Here is a 27,622-nt window from a genome sequence, read left to right on the forward strand (position 1 = left end):
AATCTTTTTCCTCTCCTTTTAGTGATGAGGAAACTGAGGCTTGGAGAGATTATCTTGCCCCAAATTATATAGCTGGGAAGTGGCAGAGCTAGGAATAGAATCCAGATTTCCTGACTCTCAAATCCCATATGAGAACATAGCTTATACAGCTAATCTAACAATACCAAATTTTTCTTCATAAAATCTGTGAATGCAAGTAAGTATGTTGTTGTTGTTTTGGAGATGGAGTCTCATTCTGTCTCACAGGCTGGAGTGCAGTGGCACAATCTCTGCTCTCTGCAACCTCTACTTCCTGGGTTCAAGTGATTCTTGTGCCTCAGTCTCCCGAGCAGCTGGGACTTCGGGCATGCGTCACCATGCCCGGCTAATTTTTTTGGTATTTTTTGGCAGAGATGGGGTTTCACCATGTTGGCCAGGCTGCTCTCAAACTCCTGACCTCAAATGATCTGCCTGCCTTGGCCTCCCAAGAGAAGTATCTTGATGGCTACTTTCTTTTCTTGAGGTTTAATCCAGCAATCACCAATCCAGACAAACTCTCTAAAATTCTGTAATCAGAAGGGAGTAGAGAGGCTACAAATAGTAATGATCTATGATTTCCTAATTTATAATTTAATCCGTTTCTCATGCATCTTCTTCAAAATGTTAATAATATTGTTACTCTAAGAAATTCTTTATGGACCCATGGTATTCTATATATTAGGGAATAACTGGTCACCACCTCTCTACTTTTTTTTTTTTTTTTGAGACGGAGTCTCCCTCTGTCGCCCAGGCTGGAGTACAGTGGCCAGATCTCAGCTCACTGCAAGCTCTGCCTCCCGGGTTTACGCCATTCTCCTGCCTCAGCCTCCCGAGTAGCTGGGACTACAGGCGCCCGCCACCTCGCCTGGCTAGTTTTTTGTATTTTTTAGTAGAGACAGGGTTTCACCGGGTTAGCCAGGATGGTCTCGATCTCCTGACCTCGTGATCCGCCCGTCTCGGCCTCCCAAAGTGCTGGGATTACAGGCTTGAGCCACCGCGCCCGGCCCACCTCTCTACTTTTAAATATTTGTTTAATACTCCATTGTATCCTAGGCCTTTTACTATTCATCTGATCTGAGAGTGAATCTCATTTCCTCCAAATTTAGAACCGCATTTCCATTGTCTCCACTTTGGCAGTTTCCCTCTCTTCTCTAGGTGATTCAAGACATGAGTGAATTCATGGGGTTGTTCCTTCCTTCATCATAATGTAGTGATACCCTTGGTCTATCTATGTTTCTGCCATCAGCAGCAGACTTTGTTTTGGGGGGAGCTGCAGACCAGGTGATATTTCTTCAGTCTTTACTTGCCTTGACTTGGTATGCTGACCAGGATCTATGGTCGATGAGATATGATTTAGGTTGTCTATCCAAGGGCATGATACATGCAAACTTCCCATAATGTCTGACTTGCTTTGGGGCCAGCAACTCCATAATCTTTGGGCCATCCTTATCTGACCTATTCTGGTAGCTTCGACTTTGGGGACTGCAGCTATAGCCACATCCAGGCAAGTCACCCACAGACAGTTCACGTCCGTACCTGCCCATATGAGTGGCAAAGATAAACAGATTTAACAGATTGCAGAGGCACATAAAGTAAAGCATTTCTGGAAAAGCATTGTGAAAGCTGCTGATGTTTACCCGAGCTGAATTATTCACTTATAAGATAAAACTGCTCAATTCTAGAAGGCTAAACTCAAAGTGTTGATATCAGTTCACACCTCTGCCCTCAGAGCTCCAAGATCAAATTTAAATCAGCCAGGTAATATCTAATGGATATCATCATTTTCCATACAGACAGTCAATAAAAGGAAATCAATTTGGAAAAATAAGGCTTCTTATGATTCTTACTATACATGAGTACTAATCATACACTGGGGCCAGTAAATAACAAGAGAAATTACCCTCCTTACGTACGGACTTTTCATAGTGCATTGAATAGTAATCTCTGAGAAGACGGATGTTTCCCAAATAAGTTTTGTCTGAAGATTTCTTTCTCAGATAGACTGATGGTCTCTTTATGTTCCCTTTGCTGGGGAACCCGGAATGAGGCTTTGTCCTTGGAACTGTTTTGTTAAAGATAAAGGCAGGACTTGAAAGAGGGCATACTTCTGGTCTGCCTGTCCAAAATTAAAAGATATTTCTGGGCACTAATGTCAGAAAATATGACCTAGAGATGGAGAGCAATCACAGATTTTTTTTTTCGAATTCAAAAAACAGGAAAAATTCCTCTTATCCATTCCCATAACCATTTTTCAAACTAAAATGGAATTTTTTTCATGGCGTCAAAAGCACCTTGGTTGGTGAAAGAGCTGAAATATTATTGCCGAAACAGCTCAATCTAGGCTCAAATCGAACATAAAAGAAACCTCCCATTACAGTATTATTAATGTTCATAATTAGTATATCTAAATGATTTTTAAAGGCTTTTTATGCAATTACAAAATCTTTGATTGTCGTAACATTGCTAATGCTTTGATGCCTTCCACGTGTTGTCCTTGGTCCCTGCAACCCTGGCACATAATTTATTTCTCTTTTGAGTGAACTCTAAGCATTAGTGTCCATTAAGAATTTTTGAAACAAAGTCCAAAGATTACTTGGAGCACTTTCAGTAATATGTACTGATTATCATTAATAGTTCTTTTGTCCTAGACAAGGACATTGTTTTGTAACATCATTTTGTTTGGCGAGGCCCTACTTGGGCTGTGTTCCGGATCCGCCTCATGCATAGATTTTCTTTTTGACTATGTGTAGAATGGAGCAGTCTCCTGGGACAACTCAGGATTGAGGAGGAGGGGGACATAGGGCCAGCATAAAGTGATATTTTTTCTTTAGAAAACAATTATTAGCTATTCAAAAACAGAAGTCTAAATTCTAGGCCTTGTTTCTTAGCTAGTGTTCATACACTGCATATAAATTTGCCGTTTTAATTGCTAGCTCCTTACAATGAGGAAGTCAAAAAGAAGGAGACGGCCCGGCGCGGTGGCTCACGCCTGTAATCCCAGCACTTTGGGAGGCCGAGGCGGGCGGATCACGAGGTCAAGAGATCGAGACTATGCTGGCTAACACGGTGAAACCCCCATCTGTACTAAAAAATGCAAAAAAATTAGCCGGGCATGGTGGCGAGTGCCTGTAGTCCCAGCTACTTGGGAGGCTGAGGCAGGAGAATGGTGTGAACCCAGGAGGTAGAACTTGCAGTGAGCCGAGATCGCGCCACTGTGCTCCTGCCTGGGTGACAGAGCAAGACTCCATCTCAAAAAAAAAGAAGGAGAGCACAGTGGATCCAGGAGAGCGCAGTGGATCCAGGAGAGCACAGCCTTTGCAGCGTGCTTGTTGAGAATGTGGCAGGGAGTGGGTTAAGTGTTTGGGTTTTATTTGGAAAATTCTTTCCTGAGCTCTCCAATGCTGCCTTCCAGGATTATCCCGGTTAATAACAGTGCCTTAATGGGTATTGCCTGTGTCAAATCAAGGGTTGTCTCTCTGTTTATCTAACATAAAGTGTATTTGCAAGGTGTATGCAATAAGAAACATACTTTAGTGGGAAAGAAGTACTATGTCCTGTGCCCCACGTGAATTATCTTACATTTTAAGAATTTTATTCCCATTTTATGGAATAAGAAAAGAAAGGCTCAGAGAAGTTAAGCTATTTGCCCAAGCTCTCATAGCTTAAATAATAGGTGTCTTCTTTAACTCAGACATCTTGCAGGGAGGGAGAATAAATCTTGTGAAAGCCTTCAAAGATTTGGAGTCCTCCTTTTCTAGGAATTAAAGGAGGAGTCAATGTGCAAGACTGGTGTAGAGACATGAGTTGGGCCAATTCAAGACTTTGTTCATTATCACTCAACACATCTCTTCCTCCCTGCCACAGTCACTTGCAATGTAAAAATATTGACATGTTTTTAAGATAAAAGGAAATCTACATGGCATGGTTTTGAGTGGTTTGTTTGTTGGTTTGAGCCAGAGCCTCGCACTGTCACCCAGGCTGGAGTGCAGTGGCACGATCTCTGCTCACTGCAACCTCTGCCTCCCAGGTTCAAGCGATTCTCCTGCCTCAGCCTCCCAAGTAGCTGGGATTACAGGCACCCATCACCACACCTGGCTAATTTTTTGTATTTTTAGTAGCGACTATGGATTTCACTATGTTGGCCAGGCTGGTCTCAAACGCCTGATCTCACGATCCACCCACCTTGGCCTCCCAAAGTGCTGGGATTACAGATGTGAGCCGGCACAACCAGCCTGTTTTTTTAATACTAACACGGAATTTTTTCATGTTTATAATCTCTCTATCTCAAAAGTTGTTTTCTCGTTGCAAAAGAGGACAAAAGAAGGCACACAGGCTGAATACTGGTGAAGTGGCAGAGTGGCATCTTTGTTAAGTCTAGAGCCTTGTCCAGGATGCAAGGCCTCTGGAAATGCTAGTCTGATAATTGCCAAATTTGGGAAGAGGAAAAATGCCAACTCTTACTTAAAAAAAAAGAAAAAAAGTAAAATTAACTGGCTACCCAGAGAATTGCCTACAAACCAAGAGACAATTAGAGGTCCGTCAAGAAAGTTAATTGGTCCAAGATTTGGCACTGATGGAAATACCAGCTTACATTCCTGAAGTACTCTGTTCTGGGATGACTATAATGAAACTTCCCTACTGATAACCATGGCAGTGCTAAATCTGTGATATTTTCATGACATTTCCTTTGCTTTACTTCGAAGCATGGCCAGTTAAAGAGAGTCAAGCATTGTTGCTGTATTAGAAGCCCGACTTTGCTTTGGACCGAATATTTATGGAGCCTTTTAGCCCTCTTAGTTTTAGGGGTTTAATTGGCAATTTAAAACTTCTGTCATATTGTTAAGTTAGAAATTATGCTCAAGCAGTACCTGCAAGTCTGGAAATACACCTGCTGTGTGTGTGTGTGTGTGTGTGTGTGTGTGTATCTGGGTAAAAGAGAAGGAGTCTTACAGCTTTATCAAAAGGTGCCATTTTTCTCTAGCCCAGATAATTTTTAAAGATCGCCCAAGAAAAGTGCATCTTTTACTTATATAACCTTTTGTGGGCACTGCCTTTTTTCTTCTTTGGTTGTTAAAGGCAAGAAGAAAAAAAGTTTCAGGGGGTTACCTTTTATTTTAGATCTAACAGCCTGTTGCTTGGAAAGATGTGGTTTGGTTTGATAGCTTAGAAGCAGGGCAAGGAGCCATTGGTTGATGAACTGGAAGGCAAATTAAGAAATCACGTTGGCTGGGCACAGTGGCTCACGCCTTTAATCCAGCACTTTGAGAAGCTGATGCGGGAGGATTGCTTGAGGCCAGGTGTTCAAGATCAGCCTGGACAACATGGCAAGACCTCCATCTCTAAAAAATAGTAAACATTTTCTGGGCATGGTGCCACATGCCTGTAGTTCCAGCTACTAGGGAGGCTGAGGTGAGAGGATGGCTTGAGCCTGGGAGGTCAAGGTTGCAGTGAGCTATGATGATGCCACTGCACTCCAGTTTAGGCAACACACTGAGAACCTGCCCTGAAGAAAAAAAAAGTCACTGACTACCTCATTCTGCATATGAGAAAACTAAGAGCCAAGAAGTTAAATGATTTGCCCAAGTCATCCACTGTGTTCACTCTGGGCTCCGGGTGTATGTGTGTTTTAGGTTTAGAAACTTGGTTGCACCCCGTCATTCACCACAACTCTATCAAGTCCCTATCTCTATAGAGAGCATTACCCTGCTCGTGGTCTGTTTGTGAATCTCTGGGGAAGGATCTTGGTGTTCTTCCCAGTCATTTGGAAGTGAATCAAAACCTGCACGACAGCTGGACTTGGTTCGATGCCCTTCAGTAGTGGGGAGCAAAGTCCTTGCCTGTGCTGATCAGCGGCCCATTTGGATCATGCAGCCACTTGCTAGTGAGTAGGTAGCTTCCTTTTGTCTATTTTTTTCAATTTAAGACGGGGTGTCACTATGTTTCCCAGGCTGGACTTGAACTCCTGGGCTATCCTCCTGCCTCAGTCACTCGAGTAGCTGGGATTACGGGTACCCACCACCATATCAGGCTCTTTCCCTTGACTTTAGAGAGTAAAGAGAATGGAGCTTGGGATCTAGAATAGAGTACACTTACTTTAAGGAACTTGGTTCTCTGTCTCATGCTCTCTTCCATCAAATATGAGGATATTTTCTAGTCAGAGTACTTGATCTGAGAACCAGAGTGCTCGGCCATGAGTCAGTATGAAACTGAGGGACATCATGAGTAGCAACGGCATAGCTTTCAGTAGCACACTGTAATTCAGTTTGGTTAAACTAATACTATGTGAGTTACCCCTTACCGAAGTCATTTGTATCACACTGCCTAGTTTGTAAAGCTCTTCAGACCTCCTTATTTCCTTTAATTTTCACAACAGTCTTTTAAGTGTCATCATGATTATATACAATTTTAAAAACCAAGAAATTCAGGACTAGTAAAGTTAAGTAACTTGCTCAAGTTCTATCAGCCTAGAAGCAGGAAAGTGGGCTATAAATGCAAGCTCAGGTCAGTTTGACTCCACATCTAGTTACCTTAAGAGCTGCCTTTATTCTTTGATTCCTCAGTAGAATTAGAATTATTTGCCTCCTTGAGACTTATTGTAGTTTATCTTTAGTAAGCCTAATTCTCCCAAAAATCTTGATTCAGAGCTACTGCTGGTGGTAGCATTAGGTTTGCATACGATTTTTTTTCTGAAGGCCTTTCTCCTTCCACTTGAGGACAAACATTGGCAATGTATGACTGCTGTGAGCTCACTGAGGATGAACTCTTCCTGGTGAGAAAAACAGGAATCTTGTAACCTCTAGGAAAATGAGAAAAAGAAAAGGGGAGACCCATCCCTATTTAAGGGTGAGGAAATGGCTGCTGGTAGCAAACCCAGGCACACATGCCTGCTGAGAATGAAGGCCTAAGGCAGGCAAGTGTGGGTAATTCAGACAGCTGGATTCCTGGCAGAATATTATGTTCTAGAATATTCCAGAACATTCTAGATTCAATTCAGTATGCTCTTCTAGTAGTAGAGACTGTGGTTTCTATGTGTTTGCATCAGCATCTGAGTGCATCTTTCACCCAAACTCAGGATGAATCTTCCTGGTTTAAATACAGCTGAGGGCGCTCCCATAGGTTTAAATTATTTACAGAGCTGACTGCTGAGTGGTATGTTCCAAGGAGTAAAATTTGAGTATTTACTCTTTTAAGGATACATCTACAGATTGTAGAGATTTGCCATGAGTGTACTTCCAGTTTAAATATAACTTTCCACAGAGAAATGTTTTATTATGCCAATTAAACTTTCCTGAGCCTCAGTTTCCCCATCTGTGAAATGAAAAGGATGTTTTCTGCTTTTTTTGGTACTTCTATGGAATCATTTACTATGAAGTACTAGAGCTTCCATGAAGAAGTTAGGTTTCAGAGGAACAAAGAGAATTCCAATACATTTTCTGATTTTTTTTCATTAAATTTGCCTTTTGTGTGTTTGTATTGTTTTTGTTTGTTCACTTTCTCTAGGGAAATAGACTTCTGTCTTCAGAATGCCTAAGTTAAAAAAAATTAAATATCATGCACAGTCATATCTCCGTAATTAAGGAGTTGTAATGCAATTTTTAAAAATATTGCTCTTGTGTCAGAAGTGTGTCTTCTAAGCTTTTCTCCATAAAAATATGTTTATTAATTGATTGGTGTATCTTCTTTGGCTATAATAAATACAATTTACATTCTTCTTGTGTAGGTTAAGGCTGCCAGATAAAATACAGAACGCACAGTTAAATTTGAATGTAAGATAAACAACAAATTAGCATCAGAATTCAAATTGTACTGGTTAGCCTGTATTTTATCTGCTAAATCTGCCAGCTCCAATATAAGTGTAGCTCCCAATTATTTATATTGATTATTAATTGACAGTTAAACAAAACTGAGGGACTGAGAGATTGTGTTGTTGCCAGAGTCATGCTTCCTCCTGGAGACAGATAATGAAAAGTTTTAGCTCTATGCCAGCTGCTGCGACCTCCGAGATCAAGCAGCTTTCTTGGGAAGATTTTCAAAATCTATTATCAATGTAATCGTCATGAAAATATTTGATGAGAACACTGCATCACGCTGTATAATAAATTTAAGTAGAAAAGTCAAAGCAGTGGTATTTTCATCAGGCCTTTGGATGTAAAGAGAAAATAGTTCCACACTCAGCGAATATAGATAGGTCTGTTTTGGGCTGTGTTAAATCCAATTGTGTGGAGGTTTTGAATAATCAGGAGAGACAGCCTAAGCACTTTCTCTTCAAAGTGATTTTACAGAAGCACTATTTCCTAAGGAAAATACACATATAGCTCTCATAATGCTGAAAGTGCACTAATGTATCAGTTTATTGGTGCTGGTGTCATGAGCTGGAGTTGCAAATTGTATTCAGATTTTAAACTTTACTCCCTGCTGCTGCTGGGGGAAGTTCCCATCCCACGATAAAGGTTATTTCAAAAACTTCTAGAACGCTTTTGTAGTTTTCATGTGAGACAGTCTTCAAGGATTTCTTTAGAAGGTTCTAACTTCACTTCGTGAAGCCAAGTCAAACATGATTTAAAAAAAACAAAAACAAAAACAAACAAACAAAACAATAGTTTTCCTCAATAAAAGTTGCGGGGTTGGGAGAGAAGAATCTGAGTCGGGCTATGTAATTTCAGCTTCCCTAAATAAGTCCTTTGGAAAGTGTTGGGGGGAGCAAGTGTGTGATTTTGGTCTTGGCTCACAACTTTGGAACCAACTTTGTAAAAAATGTCTGCCATGGATTTTCATAACAAATTTCTTCCCCGTACGACATGTTCCCTAGCTAAGTAATAGGTCTGATGTGGCTGCCAAATTTTTTGACAATCTTTACTTTCCAAAGGAGGGTTAAATAGTTCCCTTAATAACTTGAAAGGAAAAAAAATTTCAAGGTTTACCACGATTCTTAGTCACAGGCTGAATGTCAACAGTTTTATGACTTTGAGCCTACTTAGTCTCAAGAACGTCTCCCAAGAAGAATGCAGCATAAAGGACTCAAAATGTAGTAATTCTGACATGGAGATAGTGTTGTTTGCATCAAAGCATACATTTATGCTATCTTTATCGGGACTTCTGTGCCAAATGTTGCTTAGTTCTATTTGTCACCTGCTACCTATAAATCATCCTGAAATATCAAGGGTGCTGACTCATGAATCGCTCGTGGTTGCGTAGTTTGTGTTCATACATTTCATTCAGTTGTGTTTCAACTGTATGAAACATTTGGGGGTCATTTATAGAGAAGTAGCAGTGATTCCCTTTCTGACCTTAATGAGTACAGACACATAGGTGCATTTGGTGGATGTATTTCCCCCTCACCATTAAAAGTTGTGCTCCATGGGAGCAGGGAGGGTCGTTTTCATTAAAGAGTAAACACAGAACCAATGGCCATAGCAAATTAATTGCTCTGTTGCTCATCTTACCCTCGTCTGAGTAGGCTGGCATTGTTCTCTTGTGCCTTAAATCTTTCCCACTCTGCCTGTAAACATGATCGTCTCCCCTACTTAAAATAAAAAATAAGAGTCTCCTCACGCCCTGTTTAACACTGTTTAGTTACTGTCCATGCTCCCCGCTTTTACCACAGAACCTCTTAAACCAGGAAATGACGGCCGCTGCCTCATCATTCATGGTTGCATGGCTTTGGGATTGGTGTAGTGACACTCCCATGCAGTGTTAAAACTGGTCTTGCCTTCTGCATCACCATCTAAACTAAATGCCTTCCTGAGCACTCTGGGAATGATGGACATTCAAAGCAGCACACAAGGGCACTTTGTAACCTGTGTTATTGTTTCTTCTCTTCCAGGTATCTCAGTAACGAAGAAGACACATACATGTAAGTAATGCATTTTTTTTTCTGTCCAAAGTTTTCAGAAGAGTTGGAATTCACATATGTCTGGCTGCTGTGACCCTTCAAGTATAAACTAATGTTTCAGCTGTGATCCATGGTCAACAGAGGTCACTTTTTTTCAATCTGTGGTGGTCGGAAGTGGCACATCTCCACCTGTTTGTACTGAGTGTGTGTTGAAGAGAGAGGCTAGAGACATATTCTGATGAATGCCAGTGTTTCAAGCCATGAAGCTTTAGAAAAATCATGAAATCTAGCCAGGAGGATCAATTACTTACTGATCACCCTTATTCTAGATCCTTCTTAGAAGAGCTGGTATGTTTCTAGGAAACATCACCTTGATTTCTTTTAAACTTTGGTCTGCTTTTCCTCACCACTAGTTCACAAATTAGGCCGTTTCGTACTCATGTCTGTGGAGCAGAGATGCTGACTGGGAATAGAGGCGCTGTTGCTCGACCACGGGCATGGCCTGCGAGGGCCCTGATAAATGGCATCGGTAGTTTGATGTGGAAACGTGTGCTGGATTTATGCTCTGTATTCATCCCACTTCTCAGGTTCAACTGCTTTCATCAATTGCCTTCATTTGAACTACACCATAAGTTACAAACTCACGTCAATGTAAGGTGTTGTGATTTGCAATCTGAGCAATGATATTTGTGCCTTGAACCTCAGGATGAAACAAGACATCATTGATGCAGGCAGTCAACTTTCACTGTACTTGACCAGCATATTATTTAGGCTTGAATTAATGGTGTCATTAGAATTTGATGACTATTTTAGACCACGGATACGTGCTACCTATGAGATATGTTTGGGCATTCTTCTAAGGCAAGCAGTGGAGATATTTATGGCACAATACAGGGACAACAAGGATGTATCCCCCAATTTTTCCTAATTACACTTTAAATTTTTTTATTTCATGTGAAACATTTGGGGAAAAACATCTGTATTACTTCAAAGTAGTTTATCTTGTGCCTCAGTTGATTCTTGAAATCTGCTCTTGGGTTTGTCTGTCTGTCTATCTGTATTTGTAGAAAACAAAAATGAAAAAAAAAAAAAAAAAAGAAAAAGCCAAAAAACGTCAAATTGGATGAGAAGTTGCCTGACTCTGAGGGCCCTGTCCTGCAGTCTCTCCACGTGGCTCTCTCATGGCCTTCAATGGAATGTTTGCTTGAGGAATAATGAAAAGGTCAGGCCCGTACTAGACACATGATCCGGATGGCACCTCCATCTCTCAATGCACAGTTCCAGTTGGCTGTCCCTCCATCAGGGTAGTCTGTGACCCTTAGCTTTTTGGGGGTTGTTTTGTCGTTGTTGTTGTTCTTGTTCTTGCTGTTGTCGGTGCATAATTGAGCTCATGATGACTGAGAGATTGACAGTGCAGGAGACTGAAGTCCTCTGTATATCCGCAGGGCAGGCATGGTACAGAGCGCTTCCTTGCACAGCCTTGCCCATGAGCTCGTCCCTGGCCCGGAGGGACCCACTCTAGAGGTGGTAAGTAATTCAGTCTTTCTGCTAGCTCAGTCCTGGGCCTCTCCCCAACAGGGGCTGATGATTGTGCCTACTGTTTATGGTGGTTTGGGGTATGGACTCCTGGCCACCTGGCAATGTACAGAAAGCTACTGACTATTTGCATTATGACTTGGCTCTTAGATAAGTGGACAAAACCACTCCTTCAGCTCCACTGGACATAAAGAGTACATCTCAACTAATAAGATAACATAGACAGAGACCTAGATGTTACCTAGTATACAGACAGTCCATATAAAGAGAGACATTTGAGGAACTGTCATCCCTGAGAATAATTTTCTTGGCCTATTGCAGAAACAATAACCTGTGGTTGAGTTTAAATTCATGGAAGGACTTAGGTGACAGCATGAGAGTGGTGGCTAGGGAGGAAAAATTGGTGTTCTGATAACAGACACTTGAACCAGGTGGGCCTTTCCACAAAGGCTTAAAGAATTTCATCAGCTATACTGGCTTTAATACAAAATCAAGATATAGCCACAGAGGGTGGACTTTGAGTGCCTTTCTAACTATGAAAATCAGCAAGAAAATTCTTACGCATTAAGCTTAAAGTCAACGTAGATAGACTTAAAGCTTCTTTTACATAATTGACAGGAAGATTTGGATCAGAAATCATACTGTTTTGGTTGATGTTTACTTTCATGATTTGGGGGAGAGGGCCCAGAATAAAAATGGCCCAAAGAGAAATTGGAAGGAATAGCACCTAAATACACAGTTGACACAAAACTTTACACATGCCAAGGAGAAATTGAATCGTCCAAGTTACATGTTAGCGGGAGTCCTCCGTGCCACTTGAACATGGAGACTGGTTTTGTCATCCAGCTCAGCAGATAGCCCATCATATTTCTGATCTTAGCATCTCCACAGGGCCCACAGCTTGTGAGGAGAAAGACAATCAATCAGTTTTCTCTCTAATAACAGTCACCCAAATGACTTCTTCTTTAGCATTTGTTGAATTTTTCTTGAAAACGGAACTGTCCTAACTTGCTTATACATTTTTTTTAAGATGTTAATTCCAGCTCCTCTTAAATCATCTTGACATCTGTTCTTCAAGAAGTTTCGCTATCAGTGAAGTGTATGAATTCATTTTTGTACCGTCTCAAAACTTCCATTTTTAGCCAGGGTTCTGGAAACCTTAGTCAAGACTTGACTACATAATCATCGACAGCTGAAGTCACCCGACATTAGCAATTTCAATCTTGGTTTCCTAACTGCCCTCACGGAGAGATTGTTCAACTTACAAATTAATATGTACAGCTGCAGAATATATTATCAGACCAGAGCGTCAGCTCACAGGTACACGAGACAGAGGTGCACATACTGCAAAATGAACCTGAATAGTTGTGACACCAGATAATATTTTAGTCCACCTTGTTATCTGGAAAGCACAGGTGTTGTTTCTTTAAAAAAAAAAAAAATGTTTTGGGTGACTTGAGCCAGAAATTCCCATGAAAGGAAATTTGATTGTTAAGCTTCAGAGGAGTCCATGGACATAGTCTTTGGAGAACTCAGTTTCTCCTAAGTTCCTGAAAAGGGTACCTTAAGTGTTTGTTTTCTCTTTAGTTGGCCAGTGGAAGAAGACAAAGCTTTGGGACTTCTAGTGCTTCTCATGGCCAGATTGTTCCGGGAATTCTTATATTTGTGATGTTCTTCAGTTGTTGATAGGAAATGTTGCTGTTGGTTTTTGGTGTGCGAACATAAAAGAGAGTTTTTAATATTAGATCAATTTTACACTGTGGTGTGGAATTTCAATTTAATTTTCATGGTGATTATATAGCACATGTATTTGGTTGGACCCCTTCAAGATTGCTTTGCTTTGGTGTTTCACAAGTTTGTTCTGGTCTCTTTCCTGCTGAAATAGCCACCATGCAGATAAGTATCATTTTCTTGGAATCAGCTGCTGTCTTGGTTTTTATTATTTGCCAAGGACAAGGAGTCATTCACTCCTGAATTCTTAATCTAATTCTTCTTGGATAGCTCTGCATTCACTACAGTGTTACAAGAGGATAAATATGGAGGTGAAAAGATGCAACAAATCATCCTAGCTCTTTCCAGCTACTGAGAAGTGTAGCATCGTGGAGTCCTAACCTTAGAGGACATGTATCAGACAGACACCACAACACAGACCCAAAAGATATCTGGTAGGGCCCTGAACCGTTTGCAGTGGCATCAGACCATTGCTACTTCCTTCTGTTCTCATCCTTGTTTATAGTCCTTGTACCTCCTGTCCTAGCCTGCCCTGCCTGCTTTCTCCCACAGTGAGGGACAGATACAAGCTTCTGAAAAGTACAGGTTACTCAGTGAAAGCAGTCAGGAAAAATGTGTCAGTTTACTCCCAACTTGAGTTGTTAATTTTCCCCAATAAAAACCCAAACAAGATATGCTTCTGAACCTTCTAAAATATTTTCATTTGACATGAATAGCCATTAAAAGGTAATCTAGTACATTTTCAAATGTTTGATTGCAGCAGGCTAATACCTATAATATAAAATTAAAGCACTGTGTTATTTATAAAAAGATTTAGTTCTCAATAGTGAAATATTTTAGCACAAATCAAAATATTTCTTTGAGAACTAATCTTTTGCATCCATTTTAAAAAGTGTTTATTGCAATCATCTAAAATGGGATAGGTTAATGTATTCACTTTTCACCCCAGAGACTTGGCTTTGAATTTGACTTAGAGAAAATTAGTTTTGAGGCCTCAACCTCCTCTCCATAGGCATTTGTTAATATCACAAAATGAACCCAACAAGTTGTCACAATGGTTGCCATTTACTCAGGAGATCCAAAAACTAGAATAACCTTATTTTTTCATTTTTTTTCCTTTCCTTGAGGCCATCCTTTTTTATTGTAGACTCTTAGCAACCCCAAACTTGGGGCTCACCCACATTGTTTTCACAGTCCAGGAAAACTCAGGAACCATTCTTGGCAAAGCTAATGGAAGGTGCTTTGGTGATATAGTTAGTAGGTTTCCGTGGCAACCCATGTGACTCACAGTGTGACTCACGGCAGTTATAATTTCAATTGCTGGCAGGGTGTTCCATTAGGACAGATGTGAGAAGAAGCCACCCTGAAGTTCTTTTAGTAGGCCTTCATCCAGATCCTGTCTGCCCATTGGCAAACAGTCAGGAAAAGGGATAACGTAGTACTCACAAAGTAACTGGAAGATTCATTGCTTAGCTTACCAAGCCTACCAGCTATCTCAGACAGAAGCCTTGCCGGCAGTGGGTCATGACTAAAATACAGGTGCTGGCCTCTTAAAGAGCTAATTAAGGGACAACTATTCATTGAGGACCTACTCTGCGCCGACAGGCTTTTTACCTTCCAGGCGTTTACAGACCAGTTGTGAGTAAAGACTAGAGGGAGACAGGATGGGGGATAGGGTGGGACAGAAGAACCTAATCACATAAAACAATCTGAAAACACAAATGCTAGGTGTACCAGTTCCACAAGGCAGCTCATAACTGGAAAACAGACTAAGCTGGAAGTATGGGAGAGGAAAAGAAAATTAGAGAAAACATCCAGGATTCTCATATTGTGATCCAGGCATAAAACAGCAATAAAGCGAAAGGCAAAGATTTAACCCTGGGTGCTAAAACCTATTCCCACGGCTCGTCTCCACCCATTCTCACAGAATAACATCTAGTTTCTTCAAGATCAGTCAGTCTGAGAAAGTAAAAATCCCTCTGTACTGTCTGGAAGCATTTGCCTTGTTTAGAGTCAGCCTGCTCAGCTAGAGCCAAGCCCTCCTAAGCTTAACAGGATTTCTCTGTCTCATCATATTAAAAATAAATGGACTGCACTTGGCCCTGCCAGTCAGTTCCTCCAAAGTAGAAGATTTGCATAGTCTTAAAGCCCACAGTTCATGGTGAGGACCTGCGAACTCCATAGAAAAACTGAATACTTAGCTGAGCGTTTCCATCCCAACATCCAGTTGATTCGAGTTTGCCCGGTTAGTAGAGGTTTGTGAATTGAATTTGGACAAAAAGTATTTGTGTTCCACTTCATAACATAGGTTCCAAAGGGTGTGTTGAGATGGTGATTGGCTGTTTAAAACCCATAGTCACTACCAGGGGGAAAACAAAAATGCCTAGCCTACCAGGGATTGGTGTGGATTACGTACTTGATAAATGCTTAGTTACACATGATTGGATTGAACTTTAAAGAAGCGCTAGATGTCTACGACATAAGTTTGCATTATGCTTAGTTTAATATTGACAATAATAATGGCGGGAGTAATAGCAGTAGTACCATTACTTGTAGTAGCAGCAGTAGGAATAGCAGGAATAGCACCTACCAAGCAATTTGAATATTCCAAGCATTGTGTTTAATGCTTTATGTGCATTGTCTCTTTTAATCTGCTCATCAGCTTCATGAGCTTTGTACTGCTTGCACCCGCATTTTAAATAAGAAAATGTACATGAGAGACAAGTAACTTAGCTTAGAGAAGTGAAAAACCTTGTTAACTCACCCAGCTGGGCAGAGCCTGGAGTCAAAACAGAGTAGATTGCCTCCTTGTACACATGTAAGAGCCACACTGTTATCTCCAGTATTCACATTAATACTTGTGGGGCACTCAGTGCTAGGCACTTCTCTAAGCACTTTCTAAGTGTTCATTTATCTTTACTGCAACTGTGTGAGGTAGGTGTTGCTACTATCCCCACTTTACACATGAAAACCGAGGCCCAGGATCCTACAACTAGCTAGTATGTAGTGGAGCCAGGATGTAAAGGCAATCCCCAGTTTAAATGCTTTTAAAATGAAGAACGCCAGGCGCGGTGGCTCAAGCCTGTAATCCCAGCACTTTGGGAGGCCGAGATGGGCGGATCACGAGATCAGGAGATCGAGACCATCCTGGCTAACACAGTGAAACCCCGTCTCTACTAAAAACTATAAAAAACTAGCCGGACGAGGTGGCGGCGCCTATAGTCCCAGCTACTCGGGAGGCTGAGGCAGGAGAATGGCGTGAACCTGGGAGGCGGAGCTTGCAGTGAGCTGAGATCCGGCCACAGCACTCCAGCCTGGGCGACAGAGCGAGACTCCGTCTCCAAAAAATAAAAATAAAATAAAATAAAATGAAGAACTTCATTTTTCAGAGTGGTTCTTCCACTCTAAAGTACAGGAAGAAAGCCAAGTGCAACACAGTCTTTCTTACAATTGACCCAGATTTCCTTTGACCTTACAACTATGCTACCTCCATAGGCTTCTAAGCTTGAAGAACAAACTGATTATAAGAAAGGGGTATGTTATTCCCACTATGTGAAAAAAAGTATTTAAACAAAGTAGTCTACTGGAAACTATACCGCCTTCTTACTTTATTATTTTTTTTAGAAAGGGACTCGCTCTGTTGCCCAAGCTGGAGTGTAGTGGCGTGCGCATGGCTCACTGCAGCTTCAACCTCTCGGTCTCAAGTGATCCTCCTGCCTCAGCTCCCCAAGTAGCTGGGACCACAGGCATGCACCACCTTGCTCAGCGAATTTGTTTTTTATTTGTAGTTTTTTGTAGAGACAGGATCTTGCTGGCTTGGCATGGTCGCTCACCCCTGTAATCCCAGCACTTTGGGAGGCCGAGGCAGGCAGATCACCTGAGGTCAGGAATTTGAGACCAGCCTGACCAACATGGTGAAACCCCATCTCTACTAAAAATACAAAAATTAGTCAAGTGTGGTGGCACACACCTGTAATCTCAGCTACTTGGGAGGCTGAGGCATGAGAATCACTTGAACCCGGAAGACAGAGGTTGCAGTGAGCCACAATCGTGCCACTGCACTCCAGCCTGGGCGATGGAGTGAGAGTCTGTCAAAAAAAAAAAGAGAGAGAGAGAGAGAGAGACAGAGTTTTGCCATGTTGCCCAGGCTGGTCTCTGAACTCTTCAGCTCAAGAGATCTTCCTGCGTCAGCCTCCGGAAGTGCTGGGATTACAGGTGTGAGCCACTGTGCCTGACCAACCTTACTTTAAATGACCATTACTCATCTTTTTAACAATTTAACTTAGTTCATCAAAGAACTGCTGTCTACTTAATGTCATACAACACAACTGATTCCATAATAAAACAATTATTCAAAGTGGTTACTTCTGCTTCTAGGATAGCTATGTACCCCACACTAGTAATAATATATATTTCTTATAGCACAAACCCGTGTTCCTCTGAAACAAAGCTTTTAATGGACGTTAATGACATTTATAATAAATTTATACTTTTTTGTTAGACCAACTTAGTAATTCATTTATAACTTTCATTTCCACAAAGCAGTACTATGATTCAGGACACAGTGGTTTCTTTGAAACCTATCCAAACCCAAAAAAACCCTAGAAGCTAACAGAATGTTCAGGAAACAGATATGTATCTATATCAAAGGGATATGTAAGAAAATTAACATCTAGATTTTGAGGATGTTTAAGCATATCTGAACTTAGGACTGGATTTACACTTATGTCAGCTTCTCTCTTTATTGCGATCTGTATGCAAAGGAATAAAAATGTAGAAGAAACAGAGACGCCAGTGTGTTTAAGACGAGAAGAAAGTGATCACTCTACATTAACTTTCATCAATTACACTAAATTTTTTACACTGATTTCTTTATCAATTCTGTGGCCAGGCAGTTAGTGTATTTGTAGTCACATGGCCCTTTGGATTATAATTGACGTCCACATCTATACATTATAATGATAAAGATTTTTATTTCCAAGCTATGCAATTAAATGTTTTCCTTTGACTGCCAAAATCCCTCGCAATGGATTGTTCTCCACCCAATCCACTTCCACTTCTGGGAAAACATGTTTTCCTATGTAGGAGTGAGAGCTCTTTCCCTACTTGATTTTGCATATCACCTAGGCATCAACTCCAACTCCTAATGTCTTAAATAGTTAATAGCCAAGGATACTGATTAGAAGTCATATTGAGGAGTGGCCAGGCATGGTGGCTCACGCCTGTTATCCCAGCATTTTGGGAGGCTGAGACAGGCAGATCACTGAAGGTCAAGAGTTTGAGACTAGCCTGGCCAACATGGTGAAACCCCATCTTAACTAAAAATACAAAAATTAGCTGGGTGTGTTAGTGTGCACCTGTAATCCAGCTACTAGGAAGGCTGAGGCAGCAGAATCGCTTGAACCTGGGATGCCAAAGTTGCAGTGAGCTGAGATCACACCACTGTACTCCAGCCTGGGCAATGTAGTGGGACTCCATCTCAAAAAAATAAAAACAAAGAAGGCATATTGAGGAGCAAAAAAATAAAAATAAAATAAAATAAAATAAAATTGGTAGGATATACTGGATTAAGGTTTGGATTCAGTAGAAAGGCCTCAATCCATAAATCTTTTATTTAACATTTTCTTCTTAGAGGAAAGGGGAAGGAGATTATATGGTGGGCAGTGCAGACACCTGCAATATCAGGGTCTGAGGAACAGAGACTGGAAAGCAGACTGCAGTCCATACCTACAGAAGGATAGGGCAGGGAGCCAGGCAGACCTTCTTAGCTTAATATTTTTTAACCCCTGCTCTATGCCTAACATTGTGTAAGGCACATTGCAGTATAGGTAATCTAACTTGTATTCCTCCCTGTCTAATAGTTTATTCTGTATCTAGGAGAAAGGACACACACATCTGAGGAATTTTCAGTAATGAAAGAATTGCAGGAAAATGCAGGGCTGTGAAATTTTACCATTTCAATGGCAAAAAGCGCAATTACTTTTGCATCAATCTAATAGAATATGTGTTTAAATGCTATATGAGTTGGGAACATGTGTGGTGAGCTGAGCTTGCTCTGGAAGGGTAGCAAGAATTAGGTGTGATCAGGGATGATTGTGTAGATCTGTCTGACTGGAGTAGAGTATTAGCAAGGAAAAGGGAGACCATTAAGAACAGAGAGCACGTTTTGGCTTTCTCTCATAACCAATGTGGAACCACAGAATGTGTGTGAAAAAAAGCAGTGACCTATAAACAATGTTTTTCTGCCATAGTCATTTAGTTAGGGTTATGTGAATCAGATGTTCCCTGCTTCAGTCCCTTCTCTGAACCCAGGTGACATTTTTATCCTTAGATAGAACTACTTCTGTGGGTGCTCCTGTGACCAACTACATTAAAAAAAAAAAAAAAAAAAAAAAAAACTGCTTATTGAGGAGGAGAGATCTGGTCCGAAAAGAGAAGGCTCTTCTGATTATTAAAGAAAAAGGATGTTCACTTTTTCTCTAACTCCACGGTGTTAAGGTCTAATTGTAAGACCCGTTTTTGCCATTTCATTAAAATCAGAGGCATGGAATGCACAGTGAAACTTGAAAAATACATAAGCACTTTGAATTTTGTGGCTAATGGTTCTCCTTGCTTTCTTTCATTGGAGCTGCTAATTGGCTGCAGGCTACTCTGCTACCCTGGGAGCCTCTGTCTTTCCAACCCTTTTAAACTCAGCTACAAATAGCTTTATAAAAATTTAAACCCCAAATTCCAAACCTTGCTCACTCCTTAGGTAAGCAAAGTCAACTGCAGTGATTATTACTTTTTCATCAGCACAAAGAATTATTTCCCTCATGTAGCTGGACAATTATGGTAAGAAGACAACTAAGCATCCTTTTCTCATTGTGGATACCTCTTAATTTCCTTAGAATACGTTTCTGTCGTTTTATTTAAAGAATATCAAGGTCCAAATGAGGCATTGTCATTGGCTGCGTGTTCTTAGTCTCCAGTATAATGAACCATATTGAGTTAATTTATCTCTCTTTCTCTTACACCATGTCTTTTTGTGTCGACAAAACTGAAAATTCACTTTCCCTCACCAAGTTGGGGCGTCGGGATAATTGATTGTTACCAGTCTCTGCTGTTAGTAGACAGGATAACACCAGTGCCTCTAGAGAACAGGTGAAAACTAAACTCTGTCCCCCGAGGCCAGTGAAATAGCTGTTTGGTCCCTTGTGTGAAACTTCCTAATAACTTAACTGGGCAGCCTCTGGGTCCCTGGAGGGTTTCTCCACAAGAGTATTCCCTCTCTTTGTTAAGATTGCTTATTAAAAATGATTTTATAATGAAGTTGCCTCAAATAGCAGCTCTTTTCCTGGTTGTCCTTGAAGCTGTGGTAAAGAATCTTAGAGACAACTGTCTAGGGTTTTCCTCCTTGTTAAAAACTTCTCTCTTACCACTCTTGCTCTTGATTTTTAAGGAGACAAAGTCTAACTGACACAAGTCCCTCTCCGGCTGATTATGTCGCTTGAAACATTGTGCAAGGCATTATTGGTAGTTCAGCTTGTCATTCTGGCTCAGGAATCGAACTGATCTACGTAGAGTGAGGAGTTAAGTCTGCAGCAGAAACAAGGCTGTCGGGCTTCCCCTTGAGAGCAACAGCCAAGGAATGCTGTCGCGAACTCTGCCCCTGACTCTATCAAAACAATGATTTCCAATTATTTTATCTCTTTGGTCCTAGATTTCTTCTATCTGTAAACTAACCACTTTCCTGCCACAAGAGACTGTCATGAAGAGGAATTAAATTAAGAGAAAAATAGAATCATACTCTTTGGACCGGGTGCAGTGGCTCACGCCTATAAACCCACCACTTTGGGAGGCTGAGGCAGGTAGAGTACTTGAGCCACAGAGTTCAAAACCAGCCTGGGCGCATGGCAAAACCCCATCTGTGCCAAAAAAGAAAAAGAAAATTACCTGGGTATGGGGGTGCATGCCTATAGTCCCAGCTACTCAGGAGGCTGAGGTGGAAAGATTGCTTGAGCCCAGGAGTTTAAAGCTGCTGCGAGCTGTGGTCACACCACCGCACTCCAGCCTGGGTGACAGAGTGAGACCCTGTCTCAAAAACAAAAAGAAACAAAAAAAGAACTATACTCTCTGCTACCCATGCCTGTATAAATTCAAAAACTTCTAATAAATGTTGGCAATTAGGAGAAAAATCAGTTTTTTGTTGTCCACACCATAACCTTAACTTCTTGGCTTGCAAGGGCTTAGGTGTGGTGATGTATTTAACATAAAGAATGACAAAGCACGTGGCAGGGAGGCTCGCTGTCAGAAATATCCACCTCCAATTTCATTTCTCAGTGGCCAGACATTCTCGACAAGCAACACAGGAAACAACAAACCATATGAAGTTGTTAGTGAAAGATTCAGCTTGAAATACTTTTCTAACTTTAAGGCATGTCAGGCAGTAAATCTGCAAAGCAGAGAACTCAAGGTGTGGCTTGGCACTCCTTTTGCTTTGCAGTGTGAATACAAAAGAACACCAACAGTAAGAGGGACCATTGTGAATCTTTTAGGGAAGAGAGCCCAGTCTTGTCTAGTGGTACCAAGACTCATTGTGTGCTTGATTGTGATAAAAAATCTGTCTTGGCTAAAATCTAATCTCTGAGATGAAGTATATTAGAAAACACCAGGCTTACATAAAGTAATTCCTGCTCCCTGCACGATAAAAAAGAAAAGTAAGGAAAAAGGAAAACTGTGGCCTTCTCTAGAATTCCACTGTGGCCTTCTCTAGAATCTTCTGATTCTCCCTCCTTAGGAACAAGGTGGAATCTTCTTATTCAACCTCCTGTAAGGTTTTCTGTCACCTGAGGAGTCTAAATTCCAAGTATGGCATTCAAGGCCTTTTACAATCTGGTCTTAACCTTTCCACTGCTCTTTTCATGGCTTCTCCCATGCAGGCAGTGTTTGCCATCCTCGATGATCTATTCCCAGGAGACCCATGCATGGGCATATACCTCGGTGCCTTTGTGTCTATAGTATCTTGTTTGTCCTGGAATGTCCTTCATCGTCTTCTGCACCTAGAAAGTCTTACTGTTCCATCAAAGGCCAACACAAGTAGTAGCTGCCATACAAAGCCTTCTCCAATTCCACCTTGTTAATTGCTGCAGCTCCTCTGCCCCCACAGTACATTATTAAGGTGACAGTATAAACATGTATTATAGAATAGTTGCTGTTTATGTAGCTTTTTCCTACTAGATATTCTTTCATCTTTTTGGCCGGATGTGGTGGCTCATGCCTGTAGTCCCAGCACTTTGGGAGGCTGAGGAGGGAGGATTGCTGAGCCCAGGAGTTCAAGAACAGTCTGGAAAACATAGGGAGACCGGGTATCTACAAAAAAAAAAAAAAAAAATTTAAGTAGCCATGCATGCTGGCACACACCTATAGTTCCAGCTACTTGAGAGACTGAGGTGGGAGGATTGCTTAAGCCAAGGAAGTCAAGGCTACAGTTAGCACAGAGTGTACCACTACTCTAGACTAGACTACAGAGCAAGATACTGTTTAAAAAAAAAAAAAATTATCTTTATATCCCTTGGGCTTAACAGAATGATGAGTATCTACTATGTGCTCAATTAATATCTGTCGATTTTAAATAAGTGTGTCTGTATGTGTGTGTATACATATACAATTTTATGACCAGACTCTCCTGTTGCTCATTTTAGTTTGGCCAGAAATAATGATCTTTTCATTGTTAACAGCTATAAGAAAGAACAGACCGGATGTAGTGGCTCATGCCTGTAATCCTAGCACTTGAGGAGGCCAAGGCAGACAGATCACCAGAGGTCAGGAGTTCGAGACCAGCCTGGCCAACATGGCGAAACCCCGTCTTTACTAAAAATACAAAAATTAGCCGGGCATGGTGGCAGGCGCCTGTAATCTCAGCTACTAGGGAGGCTGAGGCACGAGAATTGCTTGAACCCAGGAGGTGGAGGTTGCAGTGAACTGAGATCACACCACTGCACAGCGAGACTCAGTTTCAAAAAAAAGAAAAAAGAAGAGGTATTTATTACTTGAAATTATAGTGTGAGATTTGCGTTATAATAGTTTGGAAACTGATACTATAATTCAAAAGGCTTCTTGACATCTGACAATGTACTATATGCATTTTGAGTCTCAGTTTTAGGGCTGAATTTTAGGGCTGATACTTTTAAAGTTTCTTTCTTCAGTTTGTAAGGTTTAAGTCAGAATCTTATGCAGAGGTTTAAAAACATTTGCCTATCTCTCTAAATATGAAGAATGTGTTAATTTTCCGAGTGACCTCTTGAACACCATTTGTTTGCATTACTCATGTAAATCAGATGATCAGATCTGTAGAGTAAAAGGTAAAGGGACATTTTCAGTTACCACTGGCATGTGCATTTATGCAAAGTAGGAAACTACCTACTAGAAAAGAGAATTGGCTGACCTTTCCCAGAATGAAGGGTATATCCTGTCAAGGGAAATATCCTGTATTTGTCCAGTCTAGAGAAGAAAAAGTAATCCTGAAATGTTTAACAGTTTCTAAAGTAGATGTTCTGATAATCCCAGATTACTTATTGAATTTTAAGGTAAATTCTGGAAAGAAATGACATTTATTTGTTCAAGGTCAGAGCACATGACTTGCTATGTCTGTCTGGTCTAGAATGTAAGTATGTTTCCTTAATTGATCAGAAACCAATAATTTCAAAACCATTGTCCACCTCATGAGTGACTGCACACAGCCACAGTTTCTGTGCTCTTCTCCTTGGAATTCTGTTAAAAATGTCCTTTAAGCTTCCTATGCAGCTTCCCCCCTACTTTTGTTTGTAACTTTTTCTTGAGTCTAAACAAGAGGAGCAAAATTATCCCCTGCAGTATCAATTGCTTGAGTGGAAGCCTTGCTCATAAATGAGAGGATGAGATGTGACCCAATAAAAGAATCTATTTTAATTTTAATTTATTTCCTGGTGGCCTTTTATGCCTCCTTAGGCGATGACCTAACCAATTCTATCTTAACACTGATTTTCTTCTTCCAAGGTCAAAAAGCACTTTGGAATTATTGTAAGAAGAGAAAAAAATGTCCCTTGCCTGTAACGTAAAGTCCATCTCTTCTTAGGAAATTTAAATCCTGCTTTCTCAGCTTCACAATAATTCTTTTCTCATGAGGCATCTATTAGCAAGCTAAATGAGAACAGGATGAAGGAAGAAGATCTTTTAGGCTTCTGAAGTTGATTTTTTGATAGAAAGGCCATCTCTTATAGCCTCCTTCACCCATTTTCTTTCTCAGATGGGAGTCTTTAATAGCACAGTGAGAGGAGCTATCTTCATTTTGTGCTGCTCTTTCACACAGCCAAGTGCAATCAAAGTAGAAGCTGTCCTAGAAGGCCTATGGTTTTTGATGTTGGAAAAGGAAAAACTGTTACTATCACACACACATCCTCACCACCATCCTCGTCTCCTCCTGCTCCCACACCCCTCAAAAAAGAGTCCTGCCTGATATCTCTAAATCAAAGAACTTTCCATGGCCTGATTTGTGGAAGTTACCTAATCCTGTGTATAATTGGGGTGATTTGAGAGACAGGAAGATGTTCTCATTTTCACTAGTTGAGCCACTCAGGGACAGTATCATTTAGGAGAATATGTTTTTATTGCCCTAAATTGCTTCACCTGAGATTCTGTTGGTGCGTTTCTCTTAGGTTAGATTTCTAATGAACAAAATGACCAATATGGGTCTCATTCTCACAGATTTTCCTAATGCTTTACCTACTCTTTAGTGGTCAGTGTGTTCTTCCTCATTCTATCCCAGAGTCTTACTTACAAGAATTCTGGAGAGTTGGGTTAATTATGCCACGGAAACGTAGAAGAGCCAACTTCTCACATTCTGTGTCTGACCAATCATCTACATACTGTACACGATTCTTCTATTATTTTCAATAGCAAATCTTCATCATATAATTTCTCATATTGTGGCCAGGTGCGGTGGCTCATGTCTGTAATCCCAGCACTTTGGGAGGCTGAAGTGGGTGGATCACCTGAGGTCAGGAGGTCAAGATCAGCCTGGCCAACATGGTGAAACCCCATCTCAACTAAAAACACAAAATTAGCCAGCTGTGGTGGCGTATGCCTGTGATCCCAACTACTTGGGAGGCTGAGACAAGAGAATCACTCGAACCTGGGAGGCGGAGGTTGCAGTAAGCTAAGATCACGTCATTGCACTCCAGCCTGGGCAACAAGAGAGAAACTCCATATAAAAAAAAAAAAAAATTCTCATATTGTTCCATTGCCATTAATTGAGCTCACCTTGCAATGCTAGAGTTTTTAAAAAACTTCTGGAACCAACCCTCTTGGCATAAAGGCTAAGTTGGGTCTACCTCACATTGAAGAAAGTGAAGTTCTACCATATTCTGATCTAAAATTCATCATGCCCAGCTAATCACTCCACTAAAGTATCCTTAAATAAATGAAGATATCTTAGCTTGAATTCCCCAGAGAATAGATGCTGAGATTCTGAAATTGTCATACAGAAAGCTTATGGGGCTGGGCTTATAGGGACAATGCCTATAGGGAGTGAGGGAAGCCGGACTGGGCAGAAGGAAAACTTGAGCTGCCGTGCAGTTGCAATATAGGCTTCAGCAGATGCCACAGGGAGATCAGAGTGGGGGTGGCCCTTCGGTGATGTACTAAATTGAAGCAAGGGGGCTGCACCTTTTAATCTGCATCAAGCAGCCATTGGGTGCCAGCTGCATCTAATACAGGGCATAACATTGGGCAGGGCAGCTCCACTTTACCTAAGGACAAATCTCAGGAAGAAATTCAGCTATGAGCCACTGGCAGTCAACACTTGGGGCCTCAGGGGGAATGAGGGCCTCCATCCTAAAGGGAGGGACCTGTGCAACACACCACAGCATCCACTACGAGGGGAGAAAAATGGACAAGAAATTTAGCTTTCGTGAAAAACATGTTTCCTTTTATTTAATGTGACACATATTTTATTGCTTAGGTAGGATTTAAACTAATAAAATATATGCTTGGCCTCAGCATTACAGTATACCAGAATTGCAAATACTGAAGAAAAAAAAAATTTTTTTTCTGTTGAATAAGGTTCTTCGTTAGGATTTCTGGTCCTGGAAGCATGCATTATAAATCATATGTGTGTGCAATTCCATATAATGTTTCATTTTTCCACACATGGACATTCCAGAGCGTTAACACATTTTTCTCAATTATAAAAATGAATAACACATTTCCAACCATTTGGGCTCACATAAAATGTATTCACATAGGAACAAAAAGAATGCCTGCAAAGAACTGGTTATACATATTCCATGTTACTTTTTAGATTTTGACAGTTTGCTACTGTCTAATAATTGAGATACAGTATCTGAAATATTTTTACAGGGCCTATTTATATGCATAGCAAGCCTCTCTTTTTAGTGGTTTATGAGACTCTACCTTCATTTTGCCTGTTAGCAACTACTTGCAAATTAAGACAGAATTAAGTAGGAGATTAGTGGTGGCTGTCAAAGATGGGAACCATCTTAAGCTAATAATACCATCCCCCAACTGTTGCCATATGAGAAAAAGCTTCTCAGAAATAATTAATGATAAAGCACAAAATGAATTTTAGTTTCATTCGTCGAAATCCCAACATTACCTCTGATTTAGTGAAATTTGACTTCCATTTTACTTCTAAGAACGGGAGATCCCAATAGGAGAAAATAAATTCAAACCATCTTCATAAAGTATGGTTGACTGAGGGAAAGAGGTTAAGTGTTTCCGCTCTTTGGTTCAGTATACACCTCCCCAACACAGACCTCAGCATTCTAAAGTCCCAAGTTTTTTTTCATGCATTCATGGGATTTTCACAGTTCAAAATACCCCTGTTCCCTCTGGGACCAGAAGCTTGAGATACCAGGTAGTTCTGGACAAGGGCTTCTAGTTTCACAGGTGCTGAAGTTTCAGACAAATATCTGAACCTCTTGGGTTCAGATGGAGTCAGGGTTTATCTTAATGGAATTAAATCATCCATAGCTTTCCAGTGTTTAGTTCCCGTGCCTCTGCCTTGGAAAAGACGGGGCCCTTTCAGGTTGATAGTGAAGTTAATTCAGATTGTTCTTTCCCTTATTCAAAGAGAATTAACAGATGGGAGAAACCCTCCACCTGGTCTCAAAGTTTCCATGGTTCCAACAGCTTCTACCTGGGAAAATCCCCAACCATTCTTTTGGAGATCCCTGTGTCTGAGTGAAAGGAATTCTGAAACTGCCCATAGACATCAATGGCAGCTTGATCAGTCTGCCCTGGGTATTACCATAATAATTACAAGGTCCCAAGCAGATAGCAGCTTTTCAAGTGGCAAAATCACTGGTAGGACAGTGTCCTGTAACTCACTCTTGGGCCGGGACTCCCATGTATGCTATATCAAGTAACTCATCTAAATTTGCCATTTTACCGATTGTGTCTGGCCCAACCCATCCGATTGCATGCCTTGTGCAACTGTACCACTTCTTTACAACACTTGCTGATAGT

General features: G+C 40.9%; 1 protein-coding gene and 1 long non-coding RNA gene across 2 annotated transcripts in view; one reads left to right on the forward strand and one right to left on the reverse strand.

Annotated features, from left to right (window-relative positions):
• The window catches only part of RORA (RAR related orphan receptor A), a 356,396-nt gene that overhangs the window by 155,230 nt on the left and 173,544 nt on the right, over positions 1 to 27,622 (forward strand). The window contains exon 2 of the mRNA XM_023228591.2: positions 9,842 to 9,871. Coding sequence (XP_023084359.1) covers positions 9,842 to 9,871 — 30 coding nt within the window. The remainder of the gene's footprint in view (positions 1 to 9,841; positions 9,872 to 27,622) is intronic.
• LOC111553664 lies at positions 1,033 to 6,969 on the reverse strand. The gene is made up of 3 exons (XR_002735029.1): positions 6,546 to 6,969; positions 6,112 to 6,186; positions 1,033 to 1,554 (listed from the first exon to the last, which is right to left on the reverse strand). It is a non-coding gene; the product is annotated as an uncharacterized LOC111553664 (long non-coding RNA).

The sequence above is a fragment of the Piliocolobus tephrosceles genome, chromosome 6 (assembly GCF_002776525.5).
Source record: "Piliocolobus tephrosceles isolate RC106 chromosome 6, ASM277652v3, whole genome shotgun sequence".
In the NCBI taxonomy this organism is placed as follows: domain Eukaryota; kingdom Metazoa; phylum Chordata; class Mammalia; order Primates; family Cercopithecidae; genus Piliocolobus; species Piliocolobus tephrosceles.